Source organism: Notolepis coatsorum (genome assembly GCF_963971535.1).
Source record: "Notolepis coatsorum genome assembly, chromosome: 5".
NCBI classification, from domain to species: domain Eukaryota; kingdom Metazoa; phylum Chordata; class Actinopteri; order Aulopiformes; family Paralepididae; genus Notolepis; species Notolepis coatsorum.
The window spans coordinates 94,763,786-94,784,649 of NC_140169.1; the positions used below are offsets into that span (position 1 = coordinate 94,763,786).

A 20,864-nucleotide genomic window follows, 5' to 3' on the forward strand; every position below is an offset into this window, starting at 1 on the left:
GCATCTCACTTCATCCGTGCTTTGGCAAGGTCGTTGTGGAGTGGACCATGTTTCTCGACGCCTTCCTCCATGCGCTTGTTGACATCAGAGAAGTGGCTGAGGGTCTGCACCCAGCACTTGTGGCCAGCTAGCTAACAAGTAAGATAATTTGATGATGATAGTAAACACCCTATATATTATTTATATTATGCATATTATCAATGTAGTGACATGAAATTTTCCAGTTATAATACATTTTTATAGATAATACTTCAGACAAAAAATCTGATGTAAAATCTTCTTGTAGTATCTTGCCGACTGGTGAATATTGTTATTTGATGTGTGTGGAGTGTATTGTGTCGGTCCATGATCCACACAGGAGAGGGTTGCAAATGGCTTGAGCACGTCTGACACCTGCCACTCACTTGCTGCAAATGCCAACCAACTACAACAGTTACCAGCAGTAAACAAAGAGTAGTTACCATGGCAAGTACGTGAATAAACGAATAAAGCTACTTTTTAATTTACATGCACCCAGCCATATTTATTTTCACAAAAAAAAAGGGTTGGCGATGAGCAGGAAAGGTGGGCGTGGCCGTTTTTCCACCAAGGAGTGCTTTAAGTGCAAAGTAAATGTTTGCAATCAATTCAGAATCATGAAAGCCCCCTAGTTTGACACCTCACAAGGTGCTTAAGGCAAAAATAAATTTTTTAAATATTTCACAGATAAGGTTCCGGGCGTGTACCCTAACTTTCAGCAGCTGTCACAGGTTTTCCTATGGAAGTTGAATTTAAATATTTTTGTTTGTGTTATTAGACACCTTTACAAACACATTGGTGAAGGAATTTCTTGGTAAGGAATTTATTCCAAGATTGGCCAAATATCTGATAATATTCCCTGACTATAAATGTTCCTTATCCACTTCATTAATTTGTGCTAAGCTAGGCTAGCTTGCAGTTGGATTGGAAATTGGTATCCATCTCATTATCTGACTCTGGAGAAGACGGTAAGTGCATTTCCCATAATATTGGCGTGTTCCGTTTTATTACAGTAATTCATCACCAACTAATATTTTGTTAAGGGCCGTTTAGGTTACATATTCAATTTTAATGTTATCTTTCAATATTATTATGTCATTTTACCAGATTTATCGGGAATGTCCTTTGGATAAATTAGGTTGTGTTACAGTGGTGATGACTGCGGTCAGGCAGAGTCAACACTTTAACGTTGAAAATGGGCAGATTTCATTGAGAGAGTGCTTCCATTCCGCCCGTTTTTATGCTGTCTGGCCCTTTTCACCCAGGTCAGTCAGGGACTTGGGAGAGTTTGGGTTCGACTCCCTATCACTACTGTATGTTGGTGTTCACCTGAGGGTTCGACTCCCCATCACTACTGTATGTTGGTGTTCACCTGAGGGTTCGACTCCCTATCACTACTGTATGTTGGTGTTCACCTGAGGGTTTGGGTTCGACTCCCTATCACTACTGTATGCTGGTGTTCACCTGAGGGTTCGACTCCCTATCACTACTGTATGTTGGTGTTCACCTGAGGGTTTGGGTTCGACTCCCTATCACTACTGTATGTTGGTGTTCACCTGAGGGTTCGACTCCCTATCACTACTGTATGTTGGTGTTCACCTGAGGGTTTGGGTTCAACTCCCTATCACTACTGTATGTTGGTGTTCACCTGAGGGTTCGACTCCCCATCACTACTGTATGTTGGTGTTCACCTGAGGGTTTGGGTTCGACTCCCTATCACTACTGTATGTTGGTGTTCACCTGAGGGTTCGACTCCCCATCACTACTGTATGTTGGTGTTCACCTGAGGGTTTGACTCCCTATCACTACTGTATGTTGGTGTTCACCAGAGAGTTTGGGTTCGACTCCCTATCACTACTGTATGCTGGTGTTCACCTGAGGGTTCGACTCCCCATCACTACTGTATGTTGGTGTTCACCAGAGAGTTTGGGTTCGACTCCCTATCACTACTGTATGCTGGTGTTCACCTGAGCAGGTGGTCGTGGTCGTGGAGCCAGGCGGAGGCTCTGGCCAGCTCGGCGCCGAGGCTTGTCACGTTTCTGATGGTGGAGCTGCTCAGCGAGTCCACCTTGTCTTCCAGCTGCTCCGCCAGGCCTTCAGACTGCAGGGAGCGAGACTGGAGGCTCCTCAGCTCCATCTCCAGACCCTGAGGAGAGGAGAGGAGAGGAGAGGAGAGGAGAGGAGAGGAGAGGAGAGGAGAGGAGAGGAGAGGAGAGGAGAGGAGAGGAGAGGGTTATTGGTGTGATTAGGGTTAGGGTTGGGGATAGGTTTATAACCAACTTTTAATATTTGTTTGCAGGCCCCATGGGTGCATTAAAGTCTCTCCCGAGGAGATGTATGTTTACTCTGGGTTTGTAACGTCCCACCGGTCCATGGACTGTTCTCCCCTGCTCTACCTCCTCTATCCCTTAGTGTTCTTTCCCTTCTCTCTCTTGCTTTCTCTCTCTCCTTCTCTCTCTTGCTCTTCTTCATATTCCCTTGTTAGTCTAGTATTACTCTTCTTGTCTTATATTATGTCAACTGTTTAGTTTTAGTAGTTACTGTCTGTTATCAGGTTCTCTGTTTTTTTGTCCCAGTGTCTGGTGTTTGTCTCGTCGTCCATAGTTGTAGTTCCTTGTAGTTCTTTGTTGTAGTCAGTCTGTTTCCCCTCCCAGGTGTCTCCAGTTGTAATCATCCCGGGTGTTTGTCAGTGATACAAGTCGACTATACAAATCCTTAGTCGGGGACACAGGCCTACTGTGTTCACACCACACCAAATTAACCGCACGGGGCTAATCGTTCCAGGGTTCGATTTAACCAAACTAAACAAGGCAGGTGTGAAAGCATCCAGAGTCTCTAATGTCTTTGGGGTCGTAGTTCCAGAGCCTGGGAGATGCCTTGGAGAAGAGTTATGTCCCCAAAACTGCCAAGGTTGGACTTGGACTTGGAGGTGGAGAGGTGGGACCAAGTCATTGTTTTGCAAGTCTCAAGTCAGTCTCAAGTCTTGGTACTCAAGTCCCAAGTCAAGTCCCAAGTCGAGACAGGCAAGTCCCGAGTCAAGTCCCAAGTCGAGTCCCAAGTCCTAACCTTTGAGTTTCGAGTCCTAAACAAGTCATAATACGTGCTTCACCAAAAACATTTATTATCAACTTGTTGGCAAAACATAATCTAATTTCTATAAATGTAATAATATTCAGAATCAGGGTTAGTCTTACAACTAGATACATTTGGGCAAGAGCTGCTTGAGAAAACCAGTTCAGGAGTATATTGAGAAAAAAAAGAATAAGGATCACCATATCGATTTTAAAGGTATACAACAATAACCAAGATATTGTCTTCCCACTTGGACCAATCATTTATTTAACGTCTGTCTGCCCTGTATATAGTCTAATGAGTCTATGGCACATGACCTCGGTTCAACGAACTAGTCTACCTTAACCCTTTATCAATTTTGGCATATAAAAAAATAATCTGTACTGAAATGACAAGGCATCTCTGCATTTCGTATATTAGGTAGTTTATTAGGTATTATAATTAGGTAGGGCCTAATTTGTTTGTGTGTTCTCTCTCTCTCTCTCTCTTGGATCAAATAACAAACTCAGCAAGGCCAACGGCTTCTCTGTTACAGTGGGTGACAATATTGTCACAAGGAAAGATGAAATTACCTACCTGGGTTCCATCCTAGAGGCAAATCTTTCCTGTGACAAAATGGCAACCAATGTAATAAAAAAAGTCAACAAACGAACAAGATTCTTGTACCGGATCTCCTCACTGGTAAACAAGAATACCCTGAAGACTCTAACAGGAGCACTCATTCAAGGGTACTACGACTATGCTTGCACCTCATGGTACCAAAGCACCTCAAAGGCCTCAAAAAACAAGACTACAAACATCACAAAACAAACTGGTCAGACTACTGCTTGACCTTACTCCTAAAACCCACCTTACCCCTGCCCATTTTGACAACCTATGGCTTAGAGTAGACCAGTAGACAGTAGACCAGAGTACAGCGACTTGTAATGGGCCTGGTCTACAAGATACACTACACCTGACCACTAAGATACCCATGTACATGTTGAAATACTTTCCAAAGGTCAGTGAATTCCAGGACCACAACACCAGAGGGAGTTCCACAAATCATGTTCAACCCAAATTTGGCTCAAACAAGGGACTAAACACGTTCAGCAATTATGCCACAACAATGTGGAACGCCCTACCCACAGCCGTAAAATAATGTGAATCCCTACCCTCCTTCAAAACCGCTCTCAAAGAGCACCTACGGGTGGCTGCAATTAAAAACTGGCCCCCGTAAATGTCCAACCCCCCCCATGTACATATTATATTATATGTACGTATTATATTTATGTTTCTTATGATCTATGTCTCTTATACAATACTTGTACAGTATGTCTTGTATGTCATAAATGTCTTGATAAAACAGTATTGTATAGCTGTATGTCATGTATGTCATAAGTGTCATGATGAATTGAAAATAGGGGACCCTGATGTAAACAAGATGAAAGTCTTTCTCTGGTCTGCATCCCCTTAACAATTGTTTGTATTGAGCCGTACTGTATTGTACCCATTCTGCAATCTGTTCATACAAATTTCAATCAATAATTTTTTTTAAGGAGCAGCAGTACTGTTAGGCTACTGCTGGCCATTCATCAAGCGAGACATTGCTGATCATTATTTGTGCAGCTTCAAATGTCGAACGAAGTTGGAAGTTGTTGCATCTCTCCATCTGTGATTTTCTATAATTCGTTTTTTGTTGACCACCACATAGTTTTTATAAGCAAACGAAGCAATCTTTGATATCATTTTCCACTGGATCAGTCATTCTGAATTGTAACGTTACTTCTTCTCTCGCGCAAATTGATTGGATACTGTCGGATTGTTTCAAACAAAGTGGGCAGTAGATAGAATATTTGAGCCAAGACACAATTTACATTTAACTAAAACGTTCTTTTCTTTGTGCACAACTAAAGATAACTAGTGGGGATATCCATGTGTAAAAACTCGTTTACTGGGCGCCGCCATGACAGTCTAGACTGGTGTAAACAAAACACGCCCACAACGCGGAGCCAGGACTGCGCGAATGAAGTGTCTATACACTGGAAATTTATTAATTCACGGCACATTTAATAACATAATTTGTAATCGTTGGGCATGGGGGAAGGTATCAAGTCTTCTCAAGTCAAAAGGCTCAAGTCCAAGTGAAGTCATGAGTCATTGGTGTTAAAGTCAAAGTCGAGTTGCAAGTCTTTTTTGATTTGGTCAAGTCAAGTCTAAAGTCATCAAATTCGTGACTCGAGTCCACACCTCTGGAGAGAATCATCAGTTTGTACTGTCTTCTACCTCAATGAGATTCATCCCTAGTTTGTACTCTGTGTCTTCTACCTCAATGAGATTCATCCCTAGTTTGTACTCTGTGTCTTCTACCTCAATGAGATGCATCCCTAGTTTGTACTCTGTGGGCGGAATCCACAGAGAATGGATTGCACGAAGCAAATTACATTTGCGGAGCCTGCTCTGCGTCTGCGAGCTATCTACGCAAGCACATTGCTCGATGAGATACCAGCGCAGACACGCCCAATATGTGTAGCTCGCAAGCAGTCCGCACTCTGCCCCCCTGACAGCGCTCTTGGCAGAAATGTGTGTGTCGAAATGTAGCATGCTGTCAAGTTTAGCGTGCTGTCCAAAAAAAGAAAATAAATTAGAAATCAAGAAATCACTCCATCCATTAACTCAACTGGACTGTCATACTATTAATTTGCACTAGCACTATTGCACTTGGGACTTTGATATTATATTATTTATGTTATTATTTATACATGCTATATTCAGTATGTTTGTATGTGGTGATGCTCTAAACTCAATTTCGTTGGACCAACAATGACAATAAAGATTCTATTATTTTGCACTCCTCTATACATTACGAAGTAAACGAAATACAATACAAAATGAACGGAATACTAAAGAAAATAGATCTTATGAGTTATGAACAGTATCCAACTTGTTCGAGAAATATAAAGCAGAGTGCCAATAGCCTTCGCAACGCGTGATTTAGAAATAAGGCTATAGCTGACATTTCAAATGATTGGTTCCGAGATGATGATAAATACAGTAAACATTTATTTCTGATATAGGTGCTGATCAGCAGTAATGCAATGTCATGATTATTATTATTCGGAAGTTATTATTATTATTATTATTATTATTATTATTATTATTATTATTATTATTATTATTATTATTATTATTATTATTATTATTATTATTATTATTATTATTATTATTATTAAATTAAAAATGTATTAATAATGTATTAATAAGACCTCCTCTCCTTCACTATAATCGAATTACTCGTCATCACTGTAAATGAGGGAAACCTCAGTGCTTTCACAAGTATAAATAAAGGTTTGAAATGAAAATTATGAAATCAGATATAGGCCAGGGCCCTCATTTATCAACGTGACGTACGCACGGATATGTGCTTAATCCGTGCGTACGACCATTTCTAAGCAAAGTGTGGGATTTATCTATTTGAACTTGTGCTTGACTTTGTGCGTATATTTAAGCACAGGTCGGACCATGCGTAGTTGGCGCCCGGTGGTAGAATATTTTTACAACGCGGAAATAAGCACTGACTGCGCTCCGCGTAACTCAACCCGTTATTATTTTGCGCATATATTGCAGAAATACGGGAACTTTTGATTATATTTAAAAGGCTTTGCCATTGTTAAACGTAATGAGTGGAACCCCGAAGCTGTAAGCAGAATACAAGTCATATGAACACCCACGATATAAACGCATTGCAACGAGAACAGACAGAGGTTATTAGTTGAGTGTATGTGTATACAAAACCCTTGCAATAAATGTGTCTTAAATGAATGAAAAGCATACATGCTCTGGACACAGAGCATATATCGTGTGGGTGATATCATGACTTGTATTCTGTGTCAAAGCCTAAATCAAAACGTCCCCGTATTTCTGCAATCTATGCGCAAAATAATAACGAGTTGAGTTCTAACAAAGAACGTATTACATGCTGGTAGGCTGATAGAGTAAACTATGATATGAATATGAATATATGATATAAAGGTATACTGGTCCGTCCGCGAGGATATCGAGGACTCGAGTTGGGGGACCCTGATGTAAACAAGACAAAAGTCTTTCTCTGGTCTGCATCCCCTTAACAATTGTGTGTATTGAGCCGTACTGTATTGTACCCATTCTGCAATCTGTTAAATAAAGTTTTCATTCATTCATTCATTCATTCAGCCATTAAATGCAATTTGAGAATACACACATTATATTATACACATCATATTATATCTTGGTTCGGCAGCGCCTCTGTGAACAATCTCTCAGAGTTTGCTCCATCAGTAATCAGTAATGTGAACGGGATTCCACTTGGTCAATGTACAGATAATCTGCGATACGCATTTTGGCTGATAATGTGCCGGTGGCCGGAGTCTCATTCATATTCACTTAAATGCAGATCATAGTTATCCACTGAAGCCATATGACTCTGACCAGAACGGGCTCATGACGAGCGCACATAATAGGCATTAGAGCGCAGAGTTGTCTGTGAACTTGGCAACAACTTCATTGGATTTATTTATTCTCTAAAAATATCTATAATCATACGATTAAATAATGTTTCAAATAAAAAGCGACATACTATTATTTTGTGTCATGTTTCCAAATAAGATTGGCCACAACGGAATGCTTTCTACTTCAATTTGTTGATTAGAATAGATTACCTCGCTCCGTTGAAACTTCACTGAGCTCAGCACACAGACATGATAATAATAATAACAACAACAATAATAATAATAGCTTCATTTTACATAGCGCCTTTCAAGAGACCCATGCAAGGTTGCTTTACATAGATGGGGGGGGGGGGGGGGGGGGAATAACGAAGTAATAAAGATAGTGGACAGACTATGTAAATATGATGATGGGATTCAAGTTCGCGTTTTTATTGATCATAGGCATGCTGTCAGAGTATGGTGTCATAATCAAACATTCTAGAACATTTGTCGTCACAGATCATGTCATAATAGAACATAGGCTACATGGCATGGTCCATCGTGATATTGTGTAGACTGTTATTACTGTACCACCCATTGTGACAACAGCCTTGTGAGCTCCCGCACACAAACATGATGGAATTCAGTTTGTATTGATCACATAGGCAGGCTACATCATACATGGCAGTGAGATTCATTGTTCTTGTATATGCTCTCGTATTATTGTTTATATAGGCTACCCAATACTGACATCAAAATAGATTGTATGCCTCTAGAAATCATATGCAGCAGGTAGAAAATTGACAGAAAATCCGTCGCGATTTGGAATAAAATTGAGGAGAACTTTAATCCCTGGGTATTAATCAAACAAAACGGAAAAAGGCAGTCATATTCCAGCACGGTCTTTATTAGTGTTTGCGCTGCCCAGGCAGCAATGGTTAATAGATATCATATCCGACATCACCGTACGTGTACACGTCTGTCAGCCTGTCTCATAACACGCTTCCCTCGGTTTAGTCCATTTTTCCACATTTCATGGGGGTGTTCCATTACCGTATATGGTTAATCGGGGCGGTTTTGGTATGCAAATACGTGAAAGTGTGCACGAGCCTTAGCATAGAAGCAAGGTGATATTTATCATGACAGGTGTGCGTAGGACCTGTGTACGCACGTGTGATAAATCCCGTTTCTTTTGTGCTAAATTCTGTGCTTACGTGTGGAAATAGAACATTTTCTGAGGAAACTTGATAAATGAGGGCCCAGGGCTTTACAACTTAATAAAGAATATATATTAAATAGAAACTAAATTAAATGTATACCATATACAATGAAATAATATTATAATCATATAGTGCTATATTCCGTTTATATCCCATTTAATTGTAATCAATCTCTTTATTAAATTGTAAAGCCCTGGCCTATATTTGATTTCATAATTAGATTATATTCTAGGGGACTCCCGAACCCGTCGTTATTTGCCGAATGTCTTCCCCCCACTCTGTCTCCCATTCCTCCTCTGTCTCTCTCTACTGGACTGCCCAGTAGCAATAAAGCGATAAAAAGCCAAAAAATGTATCTTTAAAAAAATAGAAAATTATATTCTAGGGAAGGTTATTATTAATAAATTATTAATTTTATAATAATAATAATAATAATAATAATAATAATAATAATAATAATAATAATAATAATAATAATAATATTAATAACTTCATTTTATATAGCGCCTTTCATAAAACCTAAGGTCGCTTATAGGGGAAGAAATAACAAACAGACTGTAGCTAAGGGGCTACACAACCCTGACTGTATTTAAATAATGAGCTTGGCAAATACTAAATGATATATTAACCAATATTAAATGTACACAAAATGGCGGACACTCTTATTAACTGGAGGGGACAGGGGTACCAAGTTGAATTACTACATTTAATGTGTAACATAAAAACACACATGTAACATATCACATTAATATCCTGTGGTCACATTAATATCCTGGGGCTAATCAAATTTACATGCAACCAGTCGGGTAGTCGCTGGATAGGGGGGTCTCGTACGGACCGGGTTCCTATAGTCCAAAACGCTGGTCTTCGGTGTTGGAGTATTGATTGATCTGTTGTCAATATCTTATATATCTTCTGTACACTGACGTCAGATGTCTCTGTGTAAACACGGGACCCGATGAAACGGTCTCTGTGTAAACATAGGGCTCCATGAAACAGTTCTAGACACAGGTGCATGATGATATCAGAAGCATGCAAAAGCCCACACACACACCAACACATACACTTTAACACACACACAAGCACACATCACGCAGACACCAATGCACACACATAGAGAGAGATACACACCCCCCCCCCTTTTTTTGTTCGAAAGTGCCAGCTAGACATGCAAACTCATGTCTCTCACTTTAACACACACACAAGCACACATCACATAGACATCAATGCATACACACCGAGAGATATACACACACCATTCTGATAAGATCCTTTGTCCTCAAACTGTGACATGACGGCTATCAATCACCAAGGCAGAGAAGAGGTTGGCCTATGTACCATACTGTATAAAATGTGAGGCGGTCTGTCGTCAAGTATCATTCTGCGGGTGTACTCGAGCAGGTGGTCCGGATTGAAGAGCTATCCTTCCTGTGTTCTCTGTGTACTTCGAGATAAAAACCTTGGCGGCACCAGACTTCAGACTCAACTTGTCTCACTGCTTCATTCAATAAAAGAACTATAAGGGTATTTCCTAACAAATGGGGGCTCGTCCGGGATTGGATTGATCGCGGTGAACCAGTTGTCGTCTGGAGTCCCAACCAAGGTGTCTCGTCTTCAGTGACAAAACAAGCGCTAAAAAATTGAAAAGGTGAGCAGGTTACACCTATTTAACTGAAATTCCTGCACATTGAAAACTCTAAATTTATGATTTGTTCTGAATATTGGTATATGTGAGAGCACAGGAATAATTGATCTATAATCTGTATTTTTTCTCTCCTCTCTGCAAATCGTCCTGGAGAGACGGACAAGGAGTGACGGCTGAAGGAAAGCCGCCCAGGTTAAAGCGGACGCCGGTGTTTTTTCTTCAAATGACAAAACGGTAGGCAAAATTCCAGCCTTTAAAAGTAACTACAGATTGGCAAAAATCTAAATTTAGAATTATTTTTTTTGTCATTTAGAATTTTTTGTCATTTAGAATTATTATTTTTATTTTTATTTTTTATTTTTTGTCATTTTGATAAGAAAAGAAATACCTGCGTCTGCTGACATCTGTGAGGCCCTAAGGTCTATCCAAAAAGGGTTAAAGTCCCAACAGAGGTTGAAGGCCTATAAATCTGGTTAAAATCCCAACGGAGGTTGAAGGCCTATAAATCTGGTTAAAGTCCCAAACGGAGGTTGAAGGCCTATGAATAGGGTTGAAGTCCCAACGGAGGTTGAAGGCCTATAAAGCTGGTTAAAGTCCCAACGGGAGGTTGAAGGCCTATAAAGCTGGTTAAAGTCCCAACGGAGGTTGAAGGCCTATAAAGCTGGTTAAAGTCCCAACGGGAGGTTGAAGGCCTATAAAGCTGGTTAAAGTCCCAACGGGAGGTTGAAGGCCTATAAAGCTGGTTAAAGTCCCAACGGAGGTTGAAGGCCTATAAATTGATTCTGTATGAATGTTAAGGCGGGTGGCATGTTATTGAATCTTAACAGAAAAGCTTAGATGTAAGACGAATTGGTGCTGTATTCTTCAACAAGGCCCGCCCCAAATTAAGGGGTAGAAGATTGGCTGGTTATTACAGCAACGATTTGAACGACATACAGGCTTTTGAGATTAATATCCACGGACGGGGTTGGGACATTAGGGGATAGTGAATTTGTATTGAATCCCAGGTTTAGCTGGAGCAAGTGAAGGAAACATCTTTAGCATAGTTGAACGGACCCCCAAAAGTGGAGGGACACGTTACTTAAATAGGTCGGATAATAGTTCAATAGCGCAAGCGATTGGAGGTTGTGATAAAGTTGTGTGGTTAGGGTGACTATTTTTTTTCTCCGTCTCCTCCTCCTCGTACTTCCCCTCTGCCTCTCTCTATAACTCAACTTCCCCCCCCTCTCTCTATAACTCACCCGGACTTCCTCACATTCCTCCTCCTCCTACTTCCCCCCTCTCTCTCTCCATAACTCACCTCCTCACACTCCGTCTCCTTCTCCTCCCCCCCCCCTCTGCCTCTCTCTATAACTCTCTTCTTCCTCCTTCTCTCTCTCTATCTCTCTCTCTTTCGGTACCCCAACGCATCTAAATACACACACACACATTCTCTCACACACATTCAACATAATCATATTTCGTTGGAACTACAACAACACGAAGGTCGGGGGTAGTACTGAACTCGAGCCATTTCTCTCTCTCTCTCTCTGTCTCTCTCTCTCACTCTCTCGTACCTCACCCGCTCTCTCGCTGACTCTCCCATTTTTCTACTGCATGTTTCTATGCTGTGGTAGAAGACTGGATGTTGTTGCTTGTTTTTTTTTTTCTTTTTCCCTGTTCTCCTCTGTGTCAGAAACTTTGCATTTCATCTTTATTTAATTTTTTCTTGTATCTTATTTTTGAAAATATAAGTATATTGTTTAGAGGAAAGCCAAATATATAGTTCAGGGGGTTATTTAAAGGGGTTGGTATTATCCCACATTTAATTAACTTTCAAACACTGGGTAATATAATTAAGAGGATTATATTGGAGTTGTTAGTGAACCTGCTAAACAACTTCTGCTGTTAAAGCACGTTCTAATATAAACAACTTCTGCTGTTAAAGCACGTTCTAATATTGGGTTGTACCAGGTAGTAACAAGGCCCCCATACTCACTCACACACACACACACACACACACACACACACACACACACACACACACACACACACACACACACACACACACACACACACACACACACACACACACACACACACACACACACACACACACACACACACACACACACACACACACACACCTCTCTCTGTCTTTTTCTCTGTCTCTCTCTCTCTCTCTGACTCTCTCTTGTCTCTCTCCCCCCCTTCCTCTTTTAATTTTCTCACTCTCTCCGCAAACTTAGCATAGAGGTTGTAAAATGGCGGAACGCATTATACAAAAGTGGAGGTCGTGTGAGCCGGGTAGCGTCGGACGAGTATTAGTAGATACACATTCACGTTGGCTGGGTAAAGTAGCCGACAAAGAAAGAGACAAAGCCAGTACAAGATTTGTACAATGGGCGGAACGGGTCCAAAAGGTCGGAGTGTTTGGACAATGGACGGAGAAGGCGCCGGTAAAAGGGAAGCTTGGCACATGTGCAGGCCAAGCAGCCACAAGAGTAGCTAATGCGATGGCTGTTTTGCAAGGAATGAAAACCTACGGTTTCAAAGTAAAGTCTAAAGCTAAGCAGGAGCTAGCCGAGGCCGAGTCATTCCTAGCTGACTGCTCCTGTTTTTTGGGAGAGGTTAAACTGACTATGCAGATGGAAGAAAGGGCAGCAGAGAGGGTGATTGATAACCTCATAGCGGCTGAGGCTCCCCCATTCACTCCAACAGCTCCTGTGTTTAGCACGACCAATCCATTCTCTAGTCGACCACCACCATATGCAGATGCACAGGTGCCATTAAAAATGCCCCTGACAACACCTGCACCAGCATTTATGGGACCTTTGGTTGTGATCAGAGCAGGGCTATTGGATACCGGACCATCCGGTGGCAATAGTGTTAGGGAGGACGATACCCTACGATACCTGACAGAAGTGGCGGAACATAGTAGTAATCTCACGCCCAGTCCATACGCAGGAACAAACCAAGCTGGGCCTGTGGGGTATAGAGTAGGCACGCAGACCTCGGCACAAGGAACCAACTCAGGTGCCAGCTCAAGTGACACAAGTGTCATAGGATCGGGGTATAGGATAGACACCCAGAACTCGGCACTAGGAACCAGTTCAGGCGCCAGCTCAAGTGGCGCAAGTATCAGAGAATCGACCGGGGGGCCCGTGGGGTGTATAGATAACCAGACCTCGGCACCAGGAGCCAGCTTAGGTGCCGGCCCAAGTGACGTAAGTAGCATAGGATTAGCCGAGGTGCAGGACCTTATAACTCAGCTACAATCGGTACTGGTTACGGGCACGCCTCAGAATGGACAAACCCAGGGGGTACGAGACTGGGTGGGGAGTCACCTCCAACAGTCACCCCCATTGACCTCCACGCCAGCAACACGGAGGGACCTGGAACGGGTAGATAGGACTCGGGCCCCACCGACTAGGTATGGTAGTAATGTGTACAATCTGGTGGGACCCGATAGAGCCTATATGATGCCCCTCACACATAGCAAATCGTCCGGTACTGGTAGGGTCACCACGACATTCTCGCCAATGGCACTCCGAGACGTAACACTCATGAAGGAGAGTATGCCGGACATCAATAAGGGTGCAACCATGTTTATCAAGGCATATTTAGACACATGTGTGGGGCATGAACCGGCCATGGGGGATTTTCGTAAAGTGTTCGCTGCTTGCTCCTCTCGGTCTGCCTTAGAGGGGGTAGAAATTGAGGCACATACAAGGGGGGATCCAGATGACACCCCCCTAAGTGACCTAATTGACCTATTATGGCCGGCACTTAGGAAGAAATACCCCACGAAACAGAATGTGCGTGAATTGAACAACCTACCAGTGAAACCTGATGAAACCGGGACGGAATACATACTCAGGGTCAGGGAGACGTGGGTAGATAGCACCGGGGATTACACTACCCCAACCATGGATAAACTGTTTCGCGGTGCAGTTGAGGGGTCCATGAACAAGAACGTTCAAGCAAAGCTCAGAGGTATTATTGGCATAAATGAGTTCTCTCATGAACTCTGGTCCTCCCATCTAGTCCATTACATAGATGTGGAATTGGAGGAGAGAGCAGAATCTGAAAAGGAACTGGCTAATCTCCAGTCGCATATTCTGAAGGGACAGGCAAAAGAAATGAAAGACAAAATGAATAGCGCCAAGTCATATAGACAGATGCCACAAGTAATTCTTGAGGAACCATACTGTCAATCCCCTCACACCCCACAATACCTTCAGTATCCCCCACCAGCGGAGTACCAGATGTCCAATATGGACGACGAATGGGATAGGGGTGACGAGAGGTTCCAAACTCAGGGGGGGAGGGGGTATGGGAGGGGGTATGGGAGGGGGTATGGAAGGGGGCGGGGCGGCGGACCATGGGGTTACCCCCCGATGCGAGACGCCCCAGTGCCCGGGACAGGAACCTGTTTTTCATGTGGAATGCCTGGTCATTGGTCCCGCGAATGTCCCTACAACTCAGGGAGAAGGGGGAGGGGTGCCAGGGCCATAATGCCCCCGCCCCACCAGGCGCCCGGCCCGAATCAAATGCCCCGTGGTGGGCCACACCAAATGTTCCAGAACCAATAGGGAGGCCCAGACCCACACACAGGCGATTTGTCCAGCGTAGATAAATTATTCATGGAACCCATGGTCAAGTTAACCATAAACGGCCGTGATCATTTATTTATGGTGGACACAGGAGCACGGTATTCTACACTTAACACACACTTGCCACACTCAAAGGATGCCGTCCCTGTAACTGGGTTCTCGGGAAACACCGAAATGTGGCCGTTGTCTGAGACAACCGACTGTGTTTGGGGAACACAGAGATTTAAACATTCATTTCTATTAGCTAAGAGCTGCCCACTTAATTTGATAGGCAGAGACATACTGGGCTCTCTTAATATTGAGATAATGTGTCACCCCCTTAGCATGGACATATTATTCCCCGATGGGAGTTCATTAACATGTGCCACGCCATGGCAGGTGATGAAGCACCAAATGGTCCAGCAGACACAGTTTGGCCAGCCCCACCCTGACACAATGGCTGAGGTATGGTGGGGAGTGTGCGTGGATTTTAACAGCAGCAAGCTCCACGACGCAAACCGAACATGGCAACCCTGGATCTCTTCCCAGTACCTACAAAAAGCCCCAAATGACCCTCCGCACTGTACGTTCTTCTACTCATTAGCGGAGGATGAGAATTATGATGCCCTGTGGGAGGGATGGGGAAAGGGTCAAGATGACGCAAAACCTAGACTCCGGATAGAACATATCTATGTAGGTGAAGCAGGCACCGCGGCTGGGGTGGTACTGACCCCACAACAGGCTGAGTATTATAACCTAGGAACCTCCTCTAGTCCGCACCTTACCCTAGGGGTTACTAGAGGGGGTGAAGCGAAAAACCTAGGCCCCATGATTAAGGCATGCATGCAGGCTACTGATTGGGAGAGAACGCAGCATGACTTACTCTGGTACTCTCCAGGAACTAAATCATACCGAATAACCCACGAATCAGAGGTCACGGTAGAATGCCAGAAACAACGTTTACCAAGAACACATGGACGCAAAAACACAGACCACCCCGACACTGATGCACTGATAGATTCGCTACCTCAATCACTGTGGTCCCAGGGACCAATGGATGTTGGACGGCTAAAGATAGATCCAATCTCGATTAAAACTAAGCCAGGAACCACACCCATATTTCGGGCTCAGTACAAGCTCAGTGAAGCCCAGCAGGACGGGATAAAAGATACTATTAAGGGACTAGTATCTGGAGGTGTAATACACCCCACCCGGTCTCGCTGGAACACCGCTATAAATCCAGTTCCCAAACCAGGTAAAAAGGATTATAGAATGATCCAGGACCTCAGGCCAATCAATAAGGTGGTCGAGACCACTAAGTATGATACACCAAACCCATACACCATATTGAATGCAAAAAGACCTGAACAGATATGGTTCACCTGTATTGACCTTGCTAATGCCTTCTTCAGTATCCCCATAGATGATGAGAGTCAAGAACTATTTGCATTCACCTACAAGGGGCAACAATACACATACTCCCGGTTGCCCCAGGGATATATAGACTCTCCTTCTATTTTTAATCATGTATTGAAGACACACCTTCAAGGCATTAAGTTGCCGGAGGGCGTTACCATTTACCAATACGTGGACGACATTTTGATCTCGGCTGAAACCTCTGCTGATATCATGACGGCGACACAGGCTGTGTTAGCCTCCTTAGCCCACTATGGATACAAGGTGTCTCGAGAAAAACTCCAAGTAGGACGCCCACAGGTTGTATTCCTCCAGAAGGTAATCAGCCAAGACGGCGCTGAGATGACTAATAGCACTAGACATGACATCCTGCACTACTCAAAACCAACCACGGTACGAGAAATGATGAAGTTTCTAGGACTAGTGACGTATAGTAAGAACTTCATAGCAAACTTTGCTGATTATGTGACTCCTATGAGACAGATGATGACGGAGGCAGGATATCAAGACTATAAAGCCCCATTGATCTGGACCGGAGAGGCCGAGAGGGCCTTCATAGAGATTAAAACAGCCATGTCTGAAGCATGCTCTCTCCACACACCTGACTACTCCGAACCTTTTCATCTAGATGTCTCCGAAACGGGCGGGATCTGTAACTCAGTCCTGTACCAGAAGACAGAGAAGGGGCGACAGGTGCTGATGTATTATAGTACTAGACTAGATAAAATAGAGATGGGTCATCCATCATGCACTCGTAACATTGCAGCCATAGGTAAGGCTTTACAAAAGACATCACACATCACAATGGACAATCAGACCATTGTACATACAGGGCATGGTGTCAAGGCATATTTAGACGCTAGTGCGTTTACACTATCAAGCCATAGGACGGAAAACCTGAAGCGCATTTTAGGGATGACCCATGTACACTTCAGCACAGATAGGGTTAACATGGCTGAGCAAATGGAAACTGAACAGGATCATGAATGCAGAGCAGACACCCACTGCTGTATTGAACGAACGCGACAAGAGATGAAGCTGCATGAGTCACTGTCTGACCTCCCACTCGACTCACCAGACATGACACTGTTTAGCGACGGACACAGTCATCATGGCCCCACTGGTGCACTTATCTCATCCTATGCTGTGGTAGAACTGGGAATGGATGGGGGATACTCCACAGTGACATCGGGCATAATACCCCAGACCGCGTCAGCCCAGTTGGCTGAACTAGTGGGGATAACAGAAGCATGTTTAGCAGCTGAGGGTAAACGGGTAAACTTGCATACGGACTCTGCGTATGCCACACATGCGATTCATGTTGACATGCCGCATTGGGGGAGGAAGGGGTATGTCACCTCGTCAGGGGAACCTGTTAAGCATCTGACACAGCTTACTAAACTCTACGAAGCATTGACCGCACCTGCTGAGGTGGCTGTACTGAAATGCAAGGGACACCAAAAGGGGGAGGGATATATCACAAAGGGGAACAACGCTGCTGATATGGAGGCTAAACGCGTTGCTGGATACCGAGACCCCACTGTGCAGAAGCAATTGGTCCAGAAACCAACTAAAGGAAAACAGGACACTCCAGAAGGGAGAGAACTAACGAGTGAGCGAATCAGAGAACTTCAGCAGGGTGCGGCTCCCATGGAGAAGCAGGCGTGGCTAGAGAAGGGAGCGAGCAGAGATCAGGAGGGTATATATAGGAACCATGAGGGGAAGGTGGTAGCTCCGGCTGGACTACTCAACTTACTCTGTCAGGAAGCACATAGTAGAGGGCACTGCGCAGGGTCAAAGGTTAACACCCTCATCTCCCAGCACTGGTGGCACCCCCACCTAAGGGATATTTGTAAATACTTTGTGTTATCATGTGAGATATGCTGTGAGTTTAACCCAAAGGCAGCACTGAAAGCAGGTCTCGGTAGTTTTCCCACCCCGGCGGCACCATGGAAAGAAATTTGCATAGACTTTACGGATATGGGAGTGCAACATCGGGTGGAGGGGAAGAGGTATCTGTTAGTGTGTGTAGACACATTCTCCCGGTGGGTAGAGGCCATTCCCACCAAGACTGAGAAGGCAACCGAAGTGATTAAATGGCTAATCAGAGAACTAATCCCCAGATTCGGGCTAGTTGAAGCGATCCGGTCCGATAATGGTTCCCACTTCTCTAATGAAGCCCTCCAGGAGGTGGAGAAACATTTCGGTATAATACACCGATTCGGGGCTGTGTACCACCCCGCATCGCAGGGGCTGGTAGAAAGGGCAAACCGCACTATCAAGGAAGGGTTGGCAAAAGTCTGCAAAGCAACCAGTTTGGCTTGGCCGGAAGCCCTTCCCATAGTCCTCTTCACCATGAGATCCAGCACCTCTGCGACTCTCAATGTGAGTCCTCATGAGGTGCTTACTGGTAGGAAGATGCCGTGCCCGTTTCAGACCGCGCCCAGTACTACTCCACCATTGGTGCTGGCACACTCCGAATTGAGTGATTACGTAAAAGGCATGACCAACGCTGTAATGGCAATATCTCAACAGGTGATCGAGATACTGACCAAGGACGACAGAGAAGTGGAAACCAGCCCAGTGGAAGTTGGGGACTGGGTGATGAGAAAAGTGAACAAATTCAATTGGTCTGACCCACGCTGGCTAGGTCCGTTCAAGGTAGCAGAAGTAACTACCCATTGTGTTAAGGTCTGGCTTAGGGAGGAACGTCTCAGTAATTGGCTGCATAAGACACATATTTGTAAGTCAAGAGACCCCACCGAGCGGGATCTTAACGCAGTACGGAGGGACCTGGCCGAAGTATCCAGTGATTAGAGACAAAAATGCCCGGGTCCAAATACACCAAATTGAAGGGTGAGGGGGCACTCGCCAGGGTGGGATGTCCAGCTACCAAGAGTAAGAGGGCACTTGCCGGGTTGGGATGCTCAGCTACCGAGATAATATTCATTATTGTCGCAATGACCGCCTTGGTTATTGCTCCCTTCGTATGGGGGGTAGATAGATATTATAGGAACACACAAGCAGGAAATACAACTGCAATCCCCTCTGATACAGGCCCACCATTGGATTTACGGTATGCTGTAGCATTCCCGCTCGACATCCCAAACCCAAAATCTGATCCTACATGTGTACCCATCCGTGAACATATCTCTGGTAATGTTAGCTCTGGTGTGCCAAGGGTTGAGCACAGCCGGGAGAGACGAGACGTTTCTGAGCCATACACGCCCGGGGGCCCTTATCCATCTAGGTTTATTGCTGTATCTAAGTTATCCCATGAGAGAGGGGAGTCGGAAGACATTGGGAGGATGACACGCCCCCCCGCTAGGTTTAGATTCAATATCGGAGCTACGGCAAGCTACAGATTTGACGCATGTGAGATCCTGACGTGCAACGGTAACCCTGTTACATACCAACAGCTGATGACGAACGAGATGTTCGTATTATGCTTGAGTTACTACGACCAGCCGGTCCACACTAATCCTTGCTGGGATAGTTACAAGAGGGCGGCCTGGGCCACCCGACATCCCAGGAAGGGACCGCGACCCATAGACGCCACCATGAGAAGGTCCAGTGGTAGAGACTTGATACAGAGACTGGTATTCACCAAACTACCTAGACCCGGGAACTGTACCAAAGCTAACTGCAATCCTCTGGATTTAACCCTTGTAGACCCCGGTGTACACGACTGGGGGTCGTTTTGGCTTACCTCTATCTCCAATGATTTTCCGAGTGCTCTGTTCCACATAATAATCAAGGAGGACCTCCTTGAAGTACCACCCTTGTCCGTACCACCCAGGCCTGTAATTCGAAACCTTGACAATTCCCTGGTTGTTGGACCTGTAAAAGGGGACTCTGACACGATTGAGAGGGCATTTGCCAGGGAAACTGGATTCTTCCAGAAGAATTATTGGATTGATTTCACTGAAAATGCGGCGGCTGCAACCAGAAGGGAATGTGTAATATGTGCAGGAGCGAGACCGGCGTTACTAACGGTACCCTCTATGTTTTCAATTAATGAGACCTGGTGCATGACTGAACTCATGATGACTGATAACCCCAGTAAAGGGTGTAGATACCTGGACGGGGTTTACCCACTCTCGCCCAAAGACATAAGGCCCCCCTTGTTCAATCCAATACGGGGTGATCATGTGTGCTATAGGCGCGATCACATCCGACCAAATGATGAGAAGAGGATGGGTGCTATAGACAAGACGTGGTGCAACATCACCATAGATGTTACCCGTTGGGAAAATGTGTCTAGACTAACAAAATCACATGCGGACATCTATTGGTATTGTGGAGGGACAAAGTTGAGGAACACGCTCGATAAGGCATGGACAGGGTCATGTACGTTGATCTCACTGGTTGCCCCGGTAACAATAACCTCTATTTCCGTAGCTGACATAGAACGAGCTGCTGCTGCTATACGTGTCAGGCATCCCCTGCATTTCTTCCGCAGGAGGAGAGCGGC

General features: G+C 44.4%; 1 protein-coding gene across 1 annotated transcript in view; it reads right to left on the bottom strand.

Annotated features, from left to right (window-relative positions):
• The window catches only part of scara5 (scavenger receptor class A, member 5 (putative)), a gene marked incomplete at its 3' end in the record, with an annotated part of 446,945 nt that overhangs the window by 249,785 nt on the left and 176,296 nt on the right, over positions 1-20,864 (bottom strand). Inside the window, exon 5 of the mRNA XM_084314185.1 lies at positions 1,986-2,164. Coding sequence (XP_084170311.1) covers positions 1,986-2,164 — 179 coding nt within the window. The remainder of the gene's footprint in view (positions 1-1,985; positions 2,165-20,864) is intronic.